Here is a 19,361-nt window from a genome sequence, read left to right as displayed (position 1 = left end):
CGCACCGGTCCTTGGGGGCTATGGGGGCTATGGCTCCCTGGGCTATGGGGGTCTCTATGGCTATGGGGGCTATGGCTCCTCCCTGGGCTATCGGGGTCTGTACGGCTATGGGGGCTCTCTTGGTTATGGGGGTCTGTATGGCTATGGTAGACCCTACGGTTCTAACTATTGCAACCCTTACTCCTACTGGTACAACAGGTACGGCCGTGGCAGCTGCGGGCCCTACTAAACACAACAGGAAAATCCACTGAATAATTAGAAGTGAAAAACAAAATGCAGATTCACCGGTGAGCAGACGAGCGACAGCTTTGCGAAAAGTACTCGCAAATCCTGTTCAGTGCAGTGCCTCCTGTATGCTCCTCACCTCTCCCTTTTTTCCCTTGAATTTATTCCTAATAACTTCATGGGTTCAATTCCTTGTTATCTTCTACTTTATCATACTTGTGACTGAATGCAGTGAGACATTTAACAGCGTCTTTGAAAACACGTTTGACTCTGACACCTTGGATATACATTCTTGATATTGCAATATATTTTTGTTCTTTTCATTCTCATTAAAATTCTGTTGCATCATTCAAAATAAGTGTGTCATGGTTTTGTGTTCTCATCCATTCTGAATTTGCCAACTTTTCTCCATAAAGTTGCCTGTTGTACATAAGGCTGCAATAATATTGTGCAAGCCCTGCCCACATAGTGAAAGTCTCCATGAGGAGCCCTTGCTAGGCCTGTTTCACCACTGAATTGCAACAACATGGTCCCAACATGCTGGCCATGGATGAACAGCAGCCTGCTCTACACATTACTTTATTAGACTCCCCATTCAGGAGTTTGTGAGATATTTCTCTGAACCACAAGTCACTATTCACACTCTGAAAGTTAAGCTTTTGCTTATTCTACTGCAGACTTCTAATCCAATGCCATATAAATAATTTCACCACCACAGCTCTTAATGGAAGACTAGTGGCTGATATTAAATGAATTTCAGACTTTGTGTTTCTCTAGCACAGACCAGCCCAGATCCATGCTATTACATTGTCTCGCTCTCCCAGATTCTGGCTGTGTGCAGATGACACTTCTTCAAAACCGCAGTAAGGACCATGTACATAATTTCACAGTATGGCTGACTGAGTTCCTGGGTTTAGAATGTCTTTGCCTATGTTGAAGTTATATATCAAATATAAATAGAATTTGTATAAATATTACATAAGCAGCCTAAAACTGAACAAAAATACTGCACTATACATCGCACGTCTTTTTAGGTTATCAGTAAAGCACGTAACCATCTCCTGATTCAAGCAGATGCTTATCTTGCAAGATAGTTTTCTTTATGTGATTCAGCTGCCAAAAGATCTTAGGCTACATATTTTCCTACAGTAAGAAATATGGCTAAGCATAATTAACAGTGTTCAGAGAACATCTGAACAGAGACTGAAGGCAGAATATGGAGAAAGAAAAGCAAGAGCTGCTGCACATGCCCAGCTCTACCCTCTGTAACTGGACAGTGCATACAGCACGCTTCTCAGCACTCATTACCTAAAAAGTCAGCTATAAATCTCTTATTTGTAGTTATTTAGTTGGCTCTGGTAAATTGAATAGCTCTTCCAGCAAGACCCACAGTTTCCACATGGTATCCAGTATCAAAATAACAGCCAGAAGGGATGTTCTATGTGCTGCCAGCACCAGAAAATCTGTTGTGGTAAAGACTACCATAACAAAAGCTCCTGTAACAAAAGGAGCCCTTAAGTATGGGTGCTAACAGGCATCCCACTGCGCTGTCCTGAAGGAAGGAAGTAGTCATCTGGGCTGGCAATGACAATTGATGACAATGGATGGTGGCTGAGCCACTGCCCTCGGGTCAGGGCAGTCAGCTCCTTGCAGCTGTTGGTGCTGGCGTTGGACATGAATTGGCCAACTGGAAACATGACTAAGTGTAAGCGTAACACGGCACAAATTCCCCTGCAACAGGAAGAAAAGCTTAGATCCCATGGAATTGGGAAAGGCATAGCAGTCTGGATCCTTTGCAACACTAATTTAGTTCCAAATCCATCCCACTTAATTGTAGCTACCCCACCGAAATCTACTTGCTGCTGTGGATGTAATTCCTCATATTTGTATAAGCCGTGTAAGAAAAATTATTTTTAAGTGATTGCTTAGTGGCAACATGAGAATATAGAAAGTCACATGCTTCCTCAGACAAATGGTTGCTCTTATCCTATACCTTGTCTCTGATAAGTCAGTTCCATGTTGTCTGAAGTTTAGTGTAAAAATCACAACGCTATGCACTATTGAAGGAACTGTACAAAGTCTCACCTGATTCCTAACACCCTGGAGGCTCCTTTTGGTGTGAGTAAGGAAGCCTTTCTTACACCCCTTTTCAAGCTTTGGCTTTTGAAGGCTTTTGATGGAGTGACTACATCAGTGGACAAGGGAAGAGCTACGGATGTCATCTACCTGGACTTCTGTTTGACATGGACCCTCGCAAGATCCTTCTCTCTAAATTGGATATGGACTTGATGGGTAGATTGTTGGGTGGATGAGGAATTGGTTGGATGGTCGCATCCAGAGGGCAGTGGTCAACAGCTCAATGTCCAGATGGAGATCAGTGATGAGCGGTGTCCCTCAGGGGTCCGTACTGGGACGAGCACTGTTTAATGTCTTCATCAATGACACAGACAGTGGGATCAACTACACCCTCAGCAAGTTTGCAGATGACATCAAGCTGAGCGGTGTGGTTGACACACCTGAAGAATGGGATTGCATCCAGAGGGACCTAGACAAGCTTGAGGGATAGGCCTGTGTGAACCTCGTGAGATTCAACAAGGCCAGGTGCAGGGTCCCGCACCTAGGTCAGGGCAACCCCCAATATCAATACAGGCTGGGGGGTGAAGGGATGGAGAGCAGCCCTGCCGAGAAGGACTTGGGGGTACTGGTGGATGAAAAGCTGGACATGAGCTAGCAATGTGTGCTGGCAGCCCAGAAGACCAACTGTAGCCTGGGCTGCATCCAAAGAAGCGTGGCCAGAAGGTTGAAGGAGGTGATTCTGCCCCTCTACTCTGTTCTGGTGAGACCCCACCTGCAGGGCTGTGTCCCCCTGTTGGAGCGTGGCCAGAGGAGGCCCCAGCAATGCTCCAAGGGCTGGAACAGCTCTGCTGGGAGGACAGGCTGGGAGAGCTGGGGGGGCTCAGCCTAGAGCAGAGAAGGCTCCGGGAAGACCTTACTGCAGCTGCCAGGGCTGAGAGGGGCTGATAAGAAAGATGCGGACAGGCTTTTTATCAGGGCCTGTGGCAATAGGACAAGGGGTAATTGTTTTAACTAAAAAGAGGGCAGATGTAAGGATATAAGGAAGCAATTTTTGACAATGAGAGTGGTGAAACAGTGGCCCAGGTTGCCCATAGAGGTGGTAGATGCCCCATCCCTGGATACGTTAAAGGTCAGTTTGGATGGGGCTCTGAACAACCTGCTCCAGTTGCTGATGTCCCTGGTCACTGCAGGATGTTGGACTAGATGGCCTTTGAAGGTCCCTTCCAACCCAAACTATTCTATGATTCTGTGATTCTATGATTCTTCCACACAAACTAATTTGGAACAGTAACTGAAAGACCAAGTAACTAACTATGAAGAGGACATGTCCTCTGTTAAACATGGCTGTGAATGAGGCCTTTGTGGCGCAGGAATAAAGAACAGTTCGTAGGATTACAGTCTGGGGTTTTTGAACCTGTTTGGCAGATTATAACCTCGAGATTTGGACTAGGGGACAGCTGTCAGCTCCTGTACAATCCGTTGTAGAAAATACCAGTTTAACCCATAAAACCAGTATATAACATTGCCTCCTCATACATGACAAAAGATGACTAATTTAAATTTACAGAAAAAGAACAGTTTGATATCTAGAAAATAACTTGTTCTGGGAAGAAGAAGGCAAGAGAAGTAAATACAAGGCAGTTTTCAGGAGGGACTTTTTATACATTTCCTCAAACTACCTGAAGAACCTGAGACTCCCATTAACACCAGCCCACATTTATCACACATGGTTCACCTCAAAATGATGAAACAGTTTTGCTCAATATTTATGTTTATTAGTTCATTCAAATTCTCACGCTGCATGAAATGCAAACTACAAAACAAATATTTCTTTCATCTTAGCCCTTAATTGGCAAGATCCATTCCTGGTAACATTCCATTAAATACATTAGAATGACAGGAGGAATTATGCTGGCTTCTTCTTTTATTGGTTGACATAATGATGGTGGCTCAAATGTTAATCATAATTGCTATCTGCTTTCATACGCAGGTTTTCTTTCCCTCCTTCCTTACCCATGCTAGGTGAAGTATAATTGATACAAAACTTGGTGCCTTTCTTGTGAAATCAGCAACCCTTATATGAAGCTGGAATTAAGATTTGTACAATCCTGCACTTTTCAGGGGAAAAAATCAAAAGATACATTTCAAAGAACTTTTAAAAATCATCCAGACCCATGCCTTGTCTCCCAGACTACCCAGTTGTATGGTTTATTCACACTTTAGAGGTAAATTCATTGGTCACAACAAAGGTAAACAGCTTCTTAGCCAGATTACAGGCAACTTGTTAAATATATCTTTTTTAGGAAGCTGATCATGTGTTTAAAACACAGAAGAAAGGTAGACCACTCACAGTTAAACTAGGAAAGTCCTAGGAAAAGCTTTCAAAACATGAGGATGGAAGCAGAAGTTGCAGATCTTGGTGCTACAGACACTGAAGGGGATGTGAGTTAACATCAGGGCTGAAGGGGCTTGTACACAAACTTAAACAAATAAATGAAAACCTAAATTATAAAAGAAAATCAACTGAAATCCTAAGGTTAGAAATAATGAGCCGGTAAAGAGAACAGGAAGAGTGCTCTTGACCAGTACAATTTAATAAATTTATTTCAAAATGCTGGGCTGTTTGAATCCAACCACACACTTATGTTACAATAATGACGCACCACTTCATGCGTAAACTACTAAGGAGGGTTTGGGAAGTGCTTGCGAACACACAAGAAAAATGTTTGAACAACCTTTGTGACTATTATTGCTCTTGTGATCCCCTTGGGCCATCTCAAAGCCTAGTGTTGCAGTGTTTTTTATTTGACAAACAACTGATTCATGGGCAAATGAAGATTTCTGAGCCTGGACCAGACACTGTTTATTACACAGAATTTCAGAATATGGGAATATGGGTGGGACACGGCCCATCAAACCTTCCCTGTTTAAAAGCTGGGTGTTTCAGCTGAGCTTGCTGTCTGCCTCCACAGTCAATGAAAGCAAAATTGTTATGTTTTGAGGGTGATACCAATTCTGGTAAAGTAAGCATCTGAGATGGGATGAATTGTCTTGCAGAAATTCTTGTCTCTCCCCACTAAGGATTGGGGAAGCCTGAGTAATTTCAAGTGACAAGTCACTTGAAATCTTGGCAGTCAAAATTGGGCTCTGCAACAATATGCACTCTGCAGGTAATGTCCTGCTAGTCAGGAAAAAAAAAGAAGAGGAAAAAAAAAGAAATTGCAATAACTCTTCCTTGACTAATTCCATTGCTTTTCCTGCCACTTACCCAGTAAGGCTGGGAAGGAAGCACTCGAAAAGTGTTTCTGCGGCATCCTTCAGTGAAACTTTGGTTCAATTCCTTTGTAAGGTGAAGGAGTAAATCTAAGAGTAAACTACGCTTAATGATAGGAACAAAAAGAAAGAGAAGATATAGACCGAATGGATGCAGTGGTGGAGAGAAACATATGATTTCACAAAGAAACTGAGAAATCAGTTTCACTGATTGCCTTGTGTTATGTCCTCCTTTGGAGCTGTGCAATGCCAATACAGAGCAGCTAGTAACTATTAATACGTTTGCATTTGCAGCTATTCTACATTGCTGAACCTGCGAGAGTGTGTGCCTTTGCAGATTCCAGGTGAAAAATTAGGAAAAAAATACTGATAGCCCTTCAGAGAAAATGTTAACCTTTGGTTTAAACACGGATTCAGGCACTAAAATGCTATGTTTTCTGCTGGTCTTGCCAAGCAGTGAGGAAAATTCAGAAGTTCTAAATCAAAAACCATTAGACAATGCCCATGTTTACCATAGGTACAGGACCTCTCTCATGTTTTGTGGCTGTGGGTGGGACAAGGATCAGAAGGTATCTTCCACCTCACTGAACATTTCATTGCAAAATGCGCGAGTAGATTAGATTGCAGCCTAGATCTAAAGCACTTAAATGCAAACATGTACATGACAGCAGGTTATAGCTCTGATTAAAATCATTACGGGAAGTTAATGAAGGAAGTGTTAAATAAATAGAACCAGTTTAATTCCTTCTGCAGTGCCAGTGAGCAGGGTGGAATGATACCAGCAATGAAGCTGGTCAATTAGGCTTCAAGATGAAAGAGAACTGGGAGTTGGAATGTGCATATCATGCTCTTCAGAGATTTAGGGTGATTTTGCAAACAGCAAGCAAAAACAGTTTCATCACTTTGGGACGTTATATGTGCTTCAAATTTGGGCTGGTTGGTGATTATGACTTCATGTATACGGTGTGCCTCAGACCCCCCAGGCAATCTGAAGCACTGTATAAAAGGAGCAGGTACGGAGACATATCCCATCTCCCTCTCCCGCGTACTCTCCTCTACATCAGGTAAGTCTGATGCCATTTCATTTCTTTCTAAACACCAGAATGCCTTTGCACTGGAGCTTAGAATACTGTTCACTACTATTACGTTAGAGTTTTTAGGACTATTTCTTTATTCTCTTTCTTTTTCTCTCCTTTTTTTTTTTTTTACTATGTTGGCAAGTTGTGTTACTGGTAGGCTTTAGGAGTCAAGACCAGGGTTTGAGGCATTTGTTTCACTGTAATTCATATTTGGTTATTCTTGTACTGTTAGCAGATTGAAAATGTAGGATGGCATAAGCTTTAAAATGCTGAATTCTCCTGTACCATTTCAGTTAATGACTGAGTCAGAGAGACATGGCCATATCCTAGGCTGTTTAATGACCCAGCTGAAGAAAGTGCATTATCTACATGGGAATTTTATTGCAGAATAATCCTAGCTGGTATTTAGTTTTTAAGGGTAGGTAAAAACGAAATGCTGCTTATTTTAAACCCTTGTTATTTTCACCAAAGACAATAATAAGGGAAGTAGACCAGTGGCCTGATCCAGTGTGTTTGTCATATGTCCATTAGTAAATCCAGATCCAGATGAGCTGTTCAGATACACTGAGTTCAAGGATTTGATTGTCTGCATTTCAAAGATACTTTATGAACAAAACAATATTTTCTCTTTTTTACTGGAAAAAGTGCTAAGCCACAAGCTTTTGCAACCTGATATTTAGCTGAACCGGTAGTTTGCAAAGTGTGTTTTTATCTGATGAAGGAAATAGGCTCCTTATATTTTACCAACATGCTCCACACTCCATATGAAAGTACACTGCCATGCCAAGAAATACTTGGATAAAAATATTTTCTAGGGTATATTTACTTATTACATCGAGTATATGAATCTATCCTCAGGCTCAAATGCTTTTGGGGTTTTACCAGAGGGATTACAGAGATTAAGAGAAAGTTAAAAAAAAAAAAAAAAAAAAGGAGTAACTGAAAGCATATTACCCCAAATATCTTGAAAGAAACAGGGACCAGGAAAGGAGGAAGAAATGTGTGGTTAAAGCAGTGCTGGGTTCTTCACTCCATCCCATCTCTCCCAAGACAAAATCTGCTTCTGTCCCATTCAGTGCAGCGAGGAGGTCAGCTCTGGTGTTGCTGCTGGCTTTCAACCCACATTCACCCGGGAGGAGTGCTGGAGTTTTAGTAAAAAATGTGCCGCCAACACTCTGTTCCTCTGGGAAGGAATGCGAATTAAAGGAAAAAAGAAGCAGCCATTTCAGAAGGCTTGGCAGATGTGACAAGTGCAGGGATTACTGGATGGGGAAGATCAGAGCAATGCTGATTGACAGGAAAGTTTTTCAGTAGTGTCACCAGCTTTTCTTATGCATCTAGTGATCATTTTGCCTGTTCCGCAACAACCCAGAGCCAAACCTTGACCTGTTGTTCCAGTAGATCTTGTGCTTTGTTTTTATACAGCTCTGTGCTCTGTGTTTCAGGATCACCTTCATCCCTGCAAAGAAATGTCTTGCTACGACCTGTGCCCCACCACCAGCAGCATCGCCTGCCCCCAGCCCATGGCTAACAGCTGTAACGAGCCGTGTGTCCGGCAGTGCCCCGACTCGACGGCCCTGATCCAGCCGCCCCCCGTCGTCGTCACCTTCCCCGGCCCCATCCTCAGCTCCTTCCCCCAGCAAGCCGTGGTGGGCTCCTCCGGAGCACCCGCCTTTGGGGGCTCCCTGGGGTCGGGGGGCCTCTACGGTGCCGGGAGCCTCTACGGTTACGGGGGCCCTCTGGGATATGGAGCCCAGTATGGATATGGGAATCCAGCCCTCTCCACGCTTGGCAGCGGGTACTGCAGCCCGTACTCCTCCCGCCGGTACAGCCGGTTCCTCCGCAGCAGCTGTGGGCCCTGCTAAAGAAGGGCTTTCTGAAGAGCCACACGTGAAGGCCCAAATGCAGAGCAACGAGGATGGAGGTTCAGCGTTCCCGCAGCCCTGCAATGGAGCTACTGCCACTTAGCATTTCTGATCTTTCTTCTACGTTTTGTTTGTCCTGCAGTTTCTAGTTTGTTGTTTGCTATTGTTGCCTGTTCCAGCATTTCCATTTATTTTGACCATCATGGGGCAGCCTATTCCATATGGACATCACTCATAATGACAAGCATCCTCATCAGTAGTTGCACAACAAACAGAAGAAAGCCAGCTGAGGACAGCAATATCTCTGACCGGGACATTTGTTGAACATTCTCTGGAATTGTCTGGAAACAGATTTTTCATATTCTGTGATAGTTCGCTTTGCAAACATAGGCATTTCTTGCTCATTAAAATTTTGTTGCATCACACAGCAATCTTCTGGTTTCCCTTCCTCCCTTCATCCACAGCCTGCCCTGGGTGATACCTTCCCATGGGCAGGACCAAGCTGCTAACTAAGCAGTAGTACTAGAGAACACTTTAGCACAGACTGAATTTACACGGCCTGAGTAGCAGCTTTCCATCCTTTGAAGATATGAAAAGTTTAAAACAACATAGTATCTTCACTCCTGTTATTTATACATGATTTCAGTGCAGCTTTTCCATGAGCATCCAAAGAGAGAATTGTGGGTTTCCAGACTGAGATCAGCATGACCACAAATGCCACCAAGGCGGTGCCCAGCAGAGTACTTTCCAAATGTAAATCTGCACCTATAAATTCACAGGTACAACGCTCCATCTACAGCATTGACATTGCTCAGCAGTACTGTAACTCCAGACATCCCAGGCAGCTTACACATTGCTCTTACTCCTCCCTGCAGTCATCAGCCTTTCCACCCCAGCAAGAAGGAGGAATAATCCCTGTTCCCTCTAAGAAATAACTGTAGTACAGTATCAGGAGCAGCAGAGGCTCAGTGCTTCTAAGCTTCTGGTAATACAGCCAATTCAAATTGTAATGAAGCTGCAAATGAGGCAAATGAGTTCAGTGATGTGCAAACAAAGAATAAAGCCAATCCCTGCCCTCAAGTGCTTTCAGAGTAAATAGACAAGATAAGCATGAGCATTGTTGCTCTTTTCCCTTTTTTGCAGATAAGCGTCTTTTATACAGAGATTAAAGGCTGTGTTTTCCATACCAATAAAAACATTAGTAAATATTTTCCCCAGGTGACACAGGGATCACTTGGCAAAGCCTAGAACTGAATTTGCCTCTCCAATATCTCCATGTAGCTATTGACATAGGGTCTCTGTTTCCAGTTTTCTATTCCACTGGTTAGCTTCAGGTTTGCTTTTCACTGGTACTCTCATCTCCTTCAGGAAAAGAGGAAAATAGCAGCAGATAAGGAGCACACAGTAGAATATTCCTGTCTGTCTCTTTGCTCCGGTGTCAGGAACACTGACATTTATTGGGACAGGGAGAGTTTCAGTAACGCTAACTTCCATGTTAATATTCAAATTTGCCTGTAATCTGGGTCAGTACTCTGACTGTTATGTGTGGGTCAATAATGATAGTGTTTAGAAACAAAAATATCCTTTTTTTTCCAGACAGAACTCTGAAAATGAGATAGTCAGTCCATCATGTTTTCATGGACTTCTGCTTATTTTGTCTGAAAGACTGTACGTGACACGGCCAGTAGCACACAGGACATAGGAAATTTTACAGATCATAGAATCATGGAATCGTGGAATGGTTTGTGTTGGAAAGAACTTTTAAAGATGGTCTAGTCTCAACCTGCCTGTCATGGGCAGGGACAGCTTTCACTAGATCAGGTTGCTCAAAGTCCCATTCAACCTGACCTTGAACACTTCCAAAAAACAGTGACCTAAAGATTCAAGACATGGCTTATTATATCTTTTTTTCTAAGTAAAAGGGGAGAATGAGCTAAAAAAAGTTTCCTTTCTTCAGGTTTCTCTGCTAGAGCATTTTAGTTTAAACATCTGAAACATTCAAGTTCAGATCCTCCAATTTCAAAACTGATGAAAGGTAGACTGCAAGCAGTCACTTTGCTAACTCCTCCTGAATCAAACCCTGGAAGGAAGCTGGCATTCAGCAGTGCATATTTCTGGTTCTGTTATGTTAAGCCATTGTGCCTGCAGGCTGTTTACTAGTGGTGTGAATTTGAACCACATAAAAAACCATTAGGCTCTACTAGTGACTAAATATTTAGTGAATCCACCTATTTAAATCAAACATGAAGGGCTTAACTCCCACAGATATCTGACTGGAACTGTCATTTAGGGTGTATATACTTCAGGCTGTGTTTACAACGTCTTTATGAATCAACTTCTGATTGCATCTCATTTACCAATAGTCTTACCTTGTACTAGGATATAAACACATGCTCAGAGCACATTTAGACAAGAGAGAGGAGAGTGTAGTGACCTCTATAGTTCAAGGTGAGACAGTGTGATTTGATTTATTGTTGCTTCCTGTTCTTGATAATTACTTACTTCGCTGATAGAAGGAACAGAAGTCTGAGTTGCTGTTGTTAACTGTTGACAGCCTGGACTTCTCATGGCTGACCAAGAACTGCAGAAGACCTCGCAGTTAGACCTGATCTAGTTGAAGATGTCCCTGGTCATTGTAGGTAAGGTGGATTAAAAGGTTTTTAAAGGTCCCTTCCAACCCCAACCATTCTACGATTCTATGTGACCCCTATGCTGCAGTGGCCAAGAAACCATCAGAATCTCAGCACTGCTTCCAGATTATTATGATAAAGAGCAGGCAGTGTTCCTCCCACCTCTTATCTGCTTGTTCTGTGACATGAGATGCGTTGGGTCTGCCAGTGAAATTAGTTCTCTTCTGCTGTGTTCATCTGTGATTACACCGACATGAAAGTGTAATCCAAGTTCAGCCTGCTGTGCATTTGGGAAGTGGCAGATTGCTGATGGTCAGGAGCAGTACAGAACAATGGAAGGCAGTTAACGAACTGTCCTTCGGTGTTTGCTCTGGTCTATGGTCATAACATGCAAATTCAGGCTGGCAGATGAGAATCAGCAATGCAAATTTTGCAGTTCTTGCTCTCCAAGGGACAGTCTCTGCAGGTTACTTTACCAAATAATGGTGTTGTGGGGTTCTATGTCTTCAAGCACCATTCAAAGTCAGTAGAGTCCATCAATCAATACACACTGCCGTGATCTGTTTATAGTCCAGGCTCTAACTTCTGGCTCCCACGTTTGCCTTTCCTGTAGTATAACAAGCATGTAGGCCGAGCAGCTTCATCCAGCTATGCTGACAACATCCACACTGAAGGATGTGTGACTGCACCCTTTCACTGCAGCATGAGAAACTGGCAGCTATCGCAAGTCCAGGGCAGAGGTGCAGCAAGACAGGCTGAGAAGAGGATCAATGTAATTCTACTGTTCTCTGCGGGATGAAAAAAAAGTCTTGAACAGATGACTTCTGTAGTGATCAACACCATAGTGATGTGTCTCGAAAATACTTGATCTGGTTGCTTTAGTGCTCTGCATACCTACACAAATAAGGACTGCTTTTTGACAGCGTCCTAGTGACTCCAAGAATGATTGTGCAGTGCATGGGAGACAGAGAAAGCATGAAAACAAGATGAAGCCTTCAGACACATCCTGACAAGAAAGAGGTGTTGCCTGGCTATCTCATTGTAGCCTCATCTCATTTCAGCTACTTTTACAAGTGAAGTCACACCTCCAAACCCTTTGAAGTTATTACCACATGCTTGATCCTGTCCAAACAAATTTCTGTAGCATGAGACTGAGTTTTGCCTGGAAATAGCCTGCTCAAGTATTGCAAAGTTTCTCAGTGCGTTGCTGGTATTCCTAGGAACAGCCGATTCACACAGGGAAGAGCAGAAGCCCTGAGCAGTGTCTGATGTCTGGTCCATCAGAGTCCTGGTTGGCATTGCAAGCGCAGGATGGGGTGAATGTCTCTTAATAGCTGTACTAATTGTATGCAAATTGCATCGCTAGAAAAACAGCTCTACAGGACATACTGAGCAGCCTGGGATTATGTCACTGTTGAACAAAGACAAGTGCTGAACATGCCAAGTATCCACAGTCATCTGCGAGTAGCCTGAAATGTGGGTGTAAAGTTCCCGAGATGGAAAATATTATTTGGCCTGAATAGTATGTGTTGCTCTGCAGAGGAGACTTAAGAATTATTCTTTTATTTATTGTAACTGGAATGGCCAAGAATTTAGAGGTATTTAACAGGAAAGTTCAAAGAACTCACAGAATTTCAGCAAAGATTTGCTATTCAGTTAAAAATTCCTGTTGACTATTTAAAGTTCTACCTACAGGTAGTTACATGTTATTTTTAAACAATGAAAAATGTCATAAAACCAATGTATGGGGGGGATGTAATTAAATTGGTGCCTCGGGCAAACAGTGAGACACAGGGAAGAGCTTCAAAGTTACTTGTGTGTTTAACTTTCTTTGCTAGCATGTAGTAAAAACACACTGTAACCACACCTGTCCTGGAGGAGATTTCAAACTCGGTTGTAAGGGTTACAAAACATGTTTATCCAGCATGAAATTACTTTTGTGCAGAAGGCAGTCATTATGCTGGCTCTTGCCTAAAGGACCTGGTCATCTTCCAACTTTAGATGTTGAAAGCAAGCCACTGTCATCCTTCACTGCAAAGATTGATGCTCACCCAGGAGGGTGTATAAACAAAAAATGGTGGACAAAAAAAGACAAGAAAGCTCAGAATTCTGATGCACAATAATTTAATGAGAAAGTAAGATGTAAAAAGATCGTACCGAAAATTAAAAACACAGGGAAAATATTGCCAGGGTCTCATTAAAGGCTGCAAGCAAAGAATTGCTCCAGGGCTATGCATTCCACATACATTATTCTTTCTTTTTCATGGCATGGGAAGACTTATGCAATCTCGTCCCACTTTTAACCAGCCAAAGATCATTGATATAACTAATTCAAGTCCATTATTATCAGGAAGCCCTGGAAAGAATAGTCAGAAAACTAAATTAAGTTATTAGCTTGAGAATTACATCTAAGTGTGATTTTCAGAGGTGCACAGTTCATGCTCCAGGAAAACAATGCCAGTAGCGGGGTTTGCTGAGGCACATCTTCCTAAGTTGGGTGATTGCTCCTTATTCGTTGCACATTTAACATGGTCTGCAGCTACCAAAACCATAACCACTGGATCCATAGGAAGAATATGACCTCCCATCATTGTACAAGCTCCTAGAGCCATAGGAGCCACTGGGACCCAGAGAGCTCATGGATCCAAACAAGCTCCCAGTGCTGGATGGTGTTGAGCTGCCCACTATGCTCTCCTGAGGGCAGGAGCTGAGAACAGGTCCTGGGAATGTCATGACCACAGGTGGTGGGTAGATCACAGCTCTCGAATCACCACAGGACGTGACACAGGGCTGGCTCCAGGCGTTTGCGATTGGCTGTGGGCAGGTCACTTCACAGGGTGCAAGGCAGTGGGAGCGGACCATCTGTCTGTAGGAAGACATCTTCTGGGAATGGAGATAAATCTGAAACACACAACAGCGAGGCAACACAAGGCTGAAAGCTCAGATGTCAATATAATGGAGATTGTGCTTGGAAGAGAAAGAACAAGAGACAGCAAGGAGGATGAAGATTTCAGTTTTGACTCAGCAGTCATATCCCTTTTCTCATCTTCTCATGTCCTCCTCCTCTCCCTCAGAACAGTCTCCATTTCTTTTGGCTCCTAATCATGGAACCAATTTGATACATCAACACATCATTAAAAATCAAAGAAATTGAGTATTTGAACTCAAGCTATTCTCTGTCCTTTACCATTTCTCCTTTCCCCCATTCCTTTTGACTTCCTGTGACACTTGATCATTTCTTTTATATATAACTGCAGAAAAGAACAGAAACGCTGGCTAGTGCTTATATAGTAACATCCTGTTCTGCTTCTACACCACCTGTAATCATTACAACTGTATGAGGCAAGTCATTGTTATTCCAGCTTTAAGGAAGAGGTAACCGAGGCTGAGAAGTGAATGCATTGCCCGGAGCCATTTGGTGAGGTAACAGGAGAGACAGAGTTAAAATTCAGGCAAGCCTGGTTGTTAATGACTGTTATTCCCCAGTCTTTCAGACGCTACAGCTGGCACCAGGGCTCCCCTGCATGTTCTGTTCAAAGATAAAATGAGCAGCAACAATATCCCTGAAGAGCTTGTAAGGAGAGTTTTCTTGACAGAATACCCCACGTTTGGGTGGGGATGCAGCATCAGGGAGGTTTCCAGTACAGCTCGGACTCCTGTGAATGTGGTCCCAGCTGGCCTGCTAAAGATGACTGAGGTGACAGATGACTGGCAGAACTAGGAACTGTGCGTAATTTTGTGGAGTCCTTTTCTTTAATCATAAGATCACTTGATCACTTATAAAAGCAATTTGCAGCTCCTCTTGATCTTTGTCCTGCCTTACTAAAACCCTAAACTAAAAATAAAGGCTGTGAATAAAGAAGTGGAATAAAGTCCTGACGGTAACAAGCACATAATGTAATGCATGACAGGCTTCAAATGAATTCAGAATTAATTGCAAAGAACAGGAGGAAACGTTATTGCTAATGATTTCTTCCTAGTTCAGCCTGAGACTGAGAGTTAGCTTTTCTTAGTAGTCACCATTACAAGTCAATGCACGTAAAGTAACGCAGAGTCATAAAGGCAGGATGGCCAGGCTGGAGGACATAGGAATTCACTAAATCTCGCTATAAATAAGTTTGCCTATCCCAAACTTTCAACTGCTCTGAAAACTCTTTTCCTGCCTTTTTACAGCCTGACACTGAATAAGTAGGAAACAGCTCTTTCCGAAAGAAGGATTTCACACATTTCTAAGAATTGCAGTTTTGTTTCAGTTAAAATCCTGCATTTTTACAGCACCATATTAATAGCAAGGGCATCAGGCTTAGACTTACCCCCTCACAGCAAAGAGCAAGTCAGGAGAAATGGTTAGAGGAGCCGAGAACCGCGAGCACTTTTATGCCTTTTCTTAGGCAATCAGGAGGATATGAAACATTCTTCATGTATGATGTCCTAATGTGTTATCAAACAAAAATTCACTCCACCTGTAACTGCCCCAGATAATGCAATTATTTTGCTCAGCGATGGTGATTACTATTGCGTTCTTGTTATTACTCTGGCAGAGTAATGTTTTTCTTTTATTGCTTTTTCCTATTTCTCTGATTGCCTCATACAGCAAAGATTGCCCAGAGTTTATCCATAAATACAATATGCCGTCATACCTGAGATACTACCCCACTTTTCCAAGTAATGTTCCAGTAAGGGGTCATTGTGCAATTTATCCCATCATATCCATGCATGTTAATTCCTATGACTCTGATATGAGGCACATTAGACTCCATAGACACCTTCCTACTGAGTTATAGGTTTGGAAATGGGAAGCATTTGTTCCCATCCTCCTGGCCAAAAACCAAACACATAGTACAGGTCCCACTTCAAGATTTAAAAGGACAAGTGGCGTAACCTTTAAGCAGAAGCTGCTGTTATCCAGCCCTGGCATGGGGGACAGGAGCCTCAGACAATGAGAAATTCAGTATCTACCTTTCATTGTCAGGGGCTCCATGGGATCATTGCTGAAGACCTCAGGGCTCCTGAGTGATGAACGATTCATGGTTTGGGATGAAACAAGTCAGGGAGTGAAGCCATGCATCACCCTAAGAAAACCTTGGGCTGGAATCTTAAAGTGCAGTTTCAGCTGATGCAGAAGATTGGCTGCTTACTTCAGCATATTTCTTCTTCAGATCCACTACCCTGTCTTAGTTCTTCAGTTATTTACTGATAAAACTATTTCCGGTAGTGTCTATCCATTTTGTGTATCCAAGCTGACATAATTTACAAATGAATTTTTAATCTCAAATATATGAGTTCTTCCCCTCTAAAACCCAGCCCCTTCTACACAGTTTAAGATTGAATGCTTGGTTTTGAGTAACCTTGAGACTTCTGTTCTAAAATGTTGATTTTATTCCAGCTTGTCCATCGGCATTTGGTAACTGTTACCAATACTGCAGTGTAATACTGTACAGGTGACGCATGCAAGAAGGTTGAAGAAGAAGCCTATTTTCCAGGGCGGCCTTGGGATTTCCCTCAGTGTTGTTTCCCAGTAATGCCAGCAGAGACATCCTTTAAAGCTACTGATAGTTTATGGTAGAGGATTCACATACATGAGAAACGGGAACAGAAACAAAGGGAAGAAAATGTTGTGGGGAAACAACCCACCCGCTCTGCTCCTCCTGCCCGAACCACACCTGGTTTCACTTTGTCTGGAAGCAGGTGATGACAGTGTTGACATATACCTATAGATACTTACAGATGAATCACATAATTCTTGGAGATGCATCCCTCTTCTAACCACCCTGCCCTCCTGATAGGGCAAAGGGAGCTACATACTAGTATCAATACTGCTACACCCCAAACTGCTTCTTTTGACTCATGATGCTCAGGGTAAGAGCCTCATGTTTTGTTTTTATAATTTTATGGACCCACAAAGTGGCATCTGGATGCCATCTTAATGTTTTTTCCCATATGATAGAAGTTTCATGTGCTTTACCAACTTAAACCATTCACAGACATTTTTGCCAGTGCAAATATGGTATAGAAAAATATTCAGAGACAAATAGCTCTATGAAAAGCCAAGTTAGCATGACATATGGACTACCTTTGCACAGATTCCTCATATGACGAATCACAGTACTGCTGTGGCACATATGGATCCATAGTACACAAACTATCACCAAACCCATTTACTAAATTAGCGTAAAATGTTTTTATCTATATCAAGCACATAATTTTATAGTAACACCATCAAAAAAAGGCATTCAAATACATCTGCAAAACCTTCCATTAATTGATTTTGGATCCTTTCCTTACAGGCACGACTAAAAACTCTTCCTGGCTGGCTTGGATGAACATCACAATCAAGACAAGCAAAAGGACAATCCTTTGTTTCAGTTTGTAATTGAAATCCAAACTCTGCTCAGGATGCCCTGGTTTTACTGTGCAATCCTTCCAAGCCCATGGTGGACGGCTTTGGAGTCATCCATCCAACAGTGTATCTATCTCATACAGTGTGGGTGGAATTTGTCTCATCTGGTAACACAGCACACCCAGGTTGTAATGGCATGTCTACTACACCCTAGGAGGAGTCAAATAACAGCACACAAGTGAGTGAGCCATCCGAGAGAAGGAGAATGCAGTGAAAAAGGAGTAACTGCCAACAAGGAGGGGTTGAGTAGCACTTTCTGTTTGAAGAACACTATTTCTAAGTTCTTAAAAAATAACATTTATGCCTCGTATGACTATATTTCAAGCCAAAAAGCATGACTGCTGTTGACATGGACACATTAAACTCTGGTGCTAGAATGGCCACAAAACGTAGCTGGGACCATGAAATAAATATTCATAGGGATAATGAAAGACTCAGCACTGCGCTCTTGTGGCTTAGCTGAGAGCGTGACTCAAGCTGAGTAAATCAGAGTTATCTCATACACCTCTAGACGAAGTGAATTCATGTCTCTGAGCTGAAGCACTGGCATATCCTCAACTTGCTCTGAAAATTGTGATGCCATTTCCAGATCAGAATTACTGATGCATACCTAGGACCTCCTCAGATAGCACTGCTGTCAAGATGAAAGTGTCTTTTTGGGGCAGTGGTTGGTTTTTTCTGAGATGACACCCAACTGTCCTCAGCCTCCTTGGGAACAGAGAGATTATCCAGTTTCCAGCAGTTCCTTTCTTGGAGGCTTTGCTTTCTTAAAAATCTTCCTCAAATATCACAGCTGCTTGTATAATTATGAGGATATAACTGTGTAACAACAGACTCTTTTGTCTGATATAAGAAGAATACAACCCTAACAGCCCAATCGGGCACAGGACGCCATCTTACTGCAGTCTGCTATTAAAGTACTTCTAGGCTATATTCCCATGTGTCCCAAAGACGTGATTTTGTTATTTTCTTCAAAACACTGTGCAAGGTTCAGGCAGATCCTCAAGCACAGTGACAACACAGACATAAAGTAAGGACAAAAGTAAAATGGATATATTTATCCGAATATAAAAATATATCTATGCTAAATATTAACATATAGTAACCCTAATAACAACACTCTGCATACGTATTCTTTGAGTGAGTCCTGAAGCACACATACTTCCCAGTGCAAAAGCATTTTTATGGTGTAAGATAACTGTGTACGATGCTGATTCTGGTTCCAGTTGCTGGGAAGGAGGAATTATGCATTGCACAGGATGTATCCTGGCTCTGTTTTATAATCATCAGCTAATAAAGAGATGTAAGGGAGAGTGGTATAAAGAAAGGTGGAATAAAACAAAAAAAATATGCTAATATTAGGCTGCAGCATGATTTTTATTAAGAACAAGAAATGGCATTTACACTAATAACAAACAAAAAATTGAAGGAATATTTCCAGTTTCTCAGACCCGATTACAAACAATTCGTCAACGAAGAATGAATATTTCACACATGGTGTTCTTTCTTCCCCACGGCAAATCTAATTTTGCCAACCAAGTTCTTCTTTGCAGCATGCAGGAAGGCTTTGTTGAGCACAGAATCCTAACATATGGGAGAGCAAAGCAACTTCCCTGATATAAATTTTGTTACATCTTCTAGGTTGAACATAAAAACAGAAAACCAGTACATGTGTTAACAGAGAGGCTAAAGAACAAAATGGCCCAATTTCTCACTCATACTGTCAGAATGGAAAACACACATTTTGAGAAACCAGTGGAGGTTTGCAGCAACACATCACAAGCAAAATAGCATAAGAAGGACAAGCAGAAGA

The 19,361-nt window shown here is 42.3% G+C and overlaps 2 protein-coding genes across 2 annotated transcripts; one reads left to right on the top strand and one right to left on the bottom strand.

Annotated features, from left to right (window-relative positions):
- The first annotated feature begins 8,122 nt into the window (after nt 1-8,122).
- Nucleotides 8,123-8,518, top strand: LOC104628215 (scale keratin-like). The gene has a single exon (XM_010296724.1). It carries the CDS (start codon nt 8,123-8,125, stop codon nt 8,516-8,518), a length of 396 nt encoding a protein of 131 aa, XP_010295026.1.
- A 5,153-nt stretch (nt 8,519-13,671) lies between these two features.
- On the bottom strand, nt 13,672-14,028 carry LOC104628214 (feather keratin 4-like). The gene has a single exon (XM_010296723.1). It carries the CDS (start codon nt 14,026-14,028, stop codon nt 13,672-13,674), a length of 357 nt encoding a protein of 118 aa, XP_010295025.1.
- Nucleotides 14,029-19,361: the final 5,333 nt, after the last annotated feature.

The sequence above is a fragment of the Phaethon lepturus genome, unplaced genomic scaffold, assembly GCF_000687285.1.
Source record: "Phaethon lepturus isolate BGI_N335 unplaced genomic scaffold, ASM68728v1 scaffold8461, whole genome shotgun sequence".
Classification (NCBI taxonomy): domain Eukaryota; kingdom Metazoa; phylum Chordata; class Aves; order Phaethontiformes; family Phaethontidae; genus Phaethon; species Phaethon lepturus.
Note: the sequence above shows the minus strand (reverse complement) of the source record. Positions and strands in the feature narration are given on the sequence as shown.

Coding starts and splice junctions, on each gene's coding strand:
- LOC104628215 (XM_010296724.1), top strand. CDS start 8,123: ATGTCTTGCTACGACCTGTGCCCCACCACCAGCAGCATCGCCTGCCCC.
- LOC104628214 (XM_010296723.1), bottom strand. CDS start 14,028: ATGTCTTCCTACAGACAGATGGTCCGCTCCCACTGCCTTGCACCCTGT.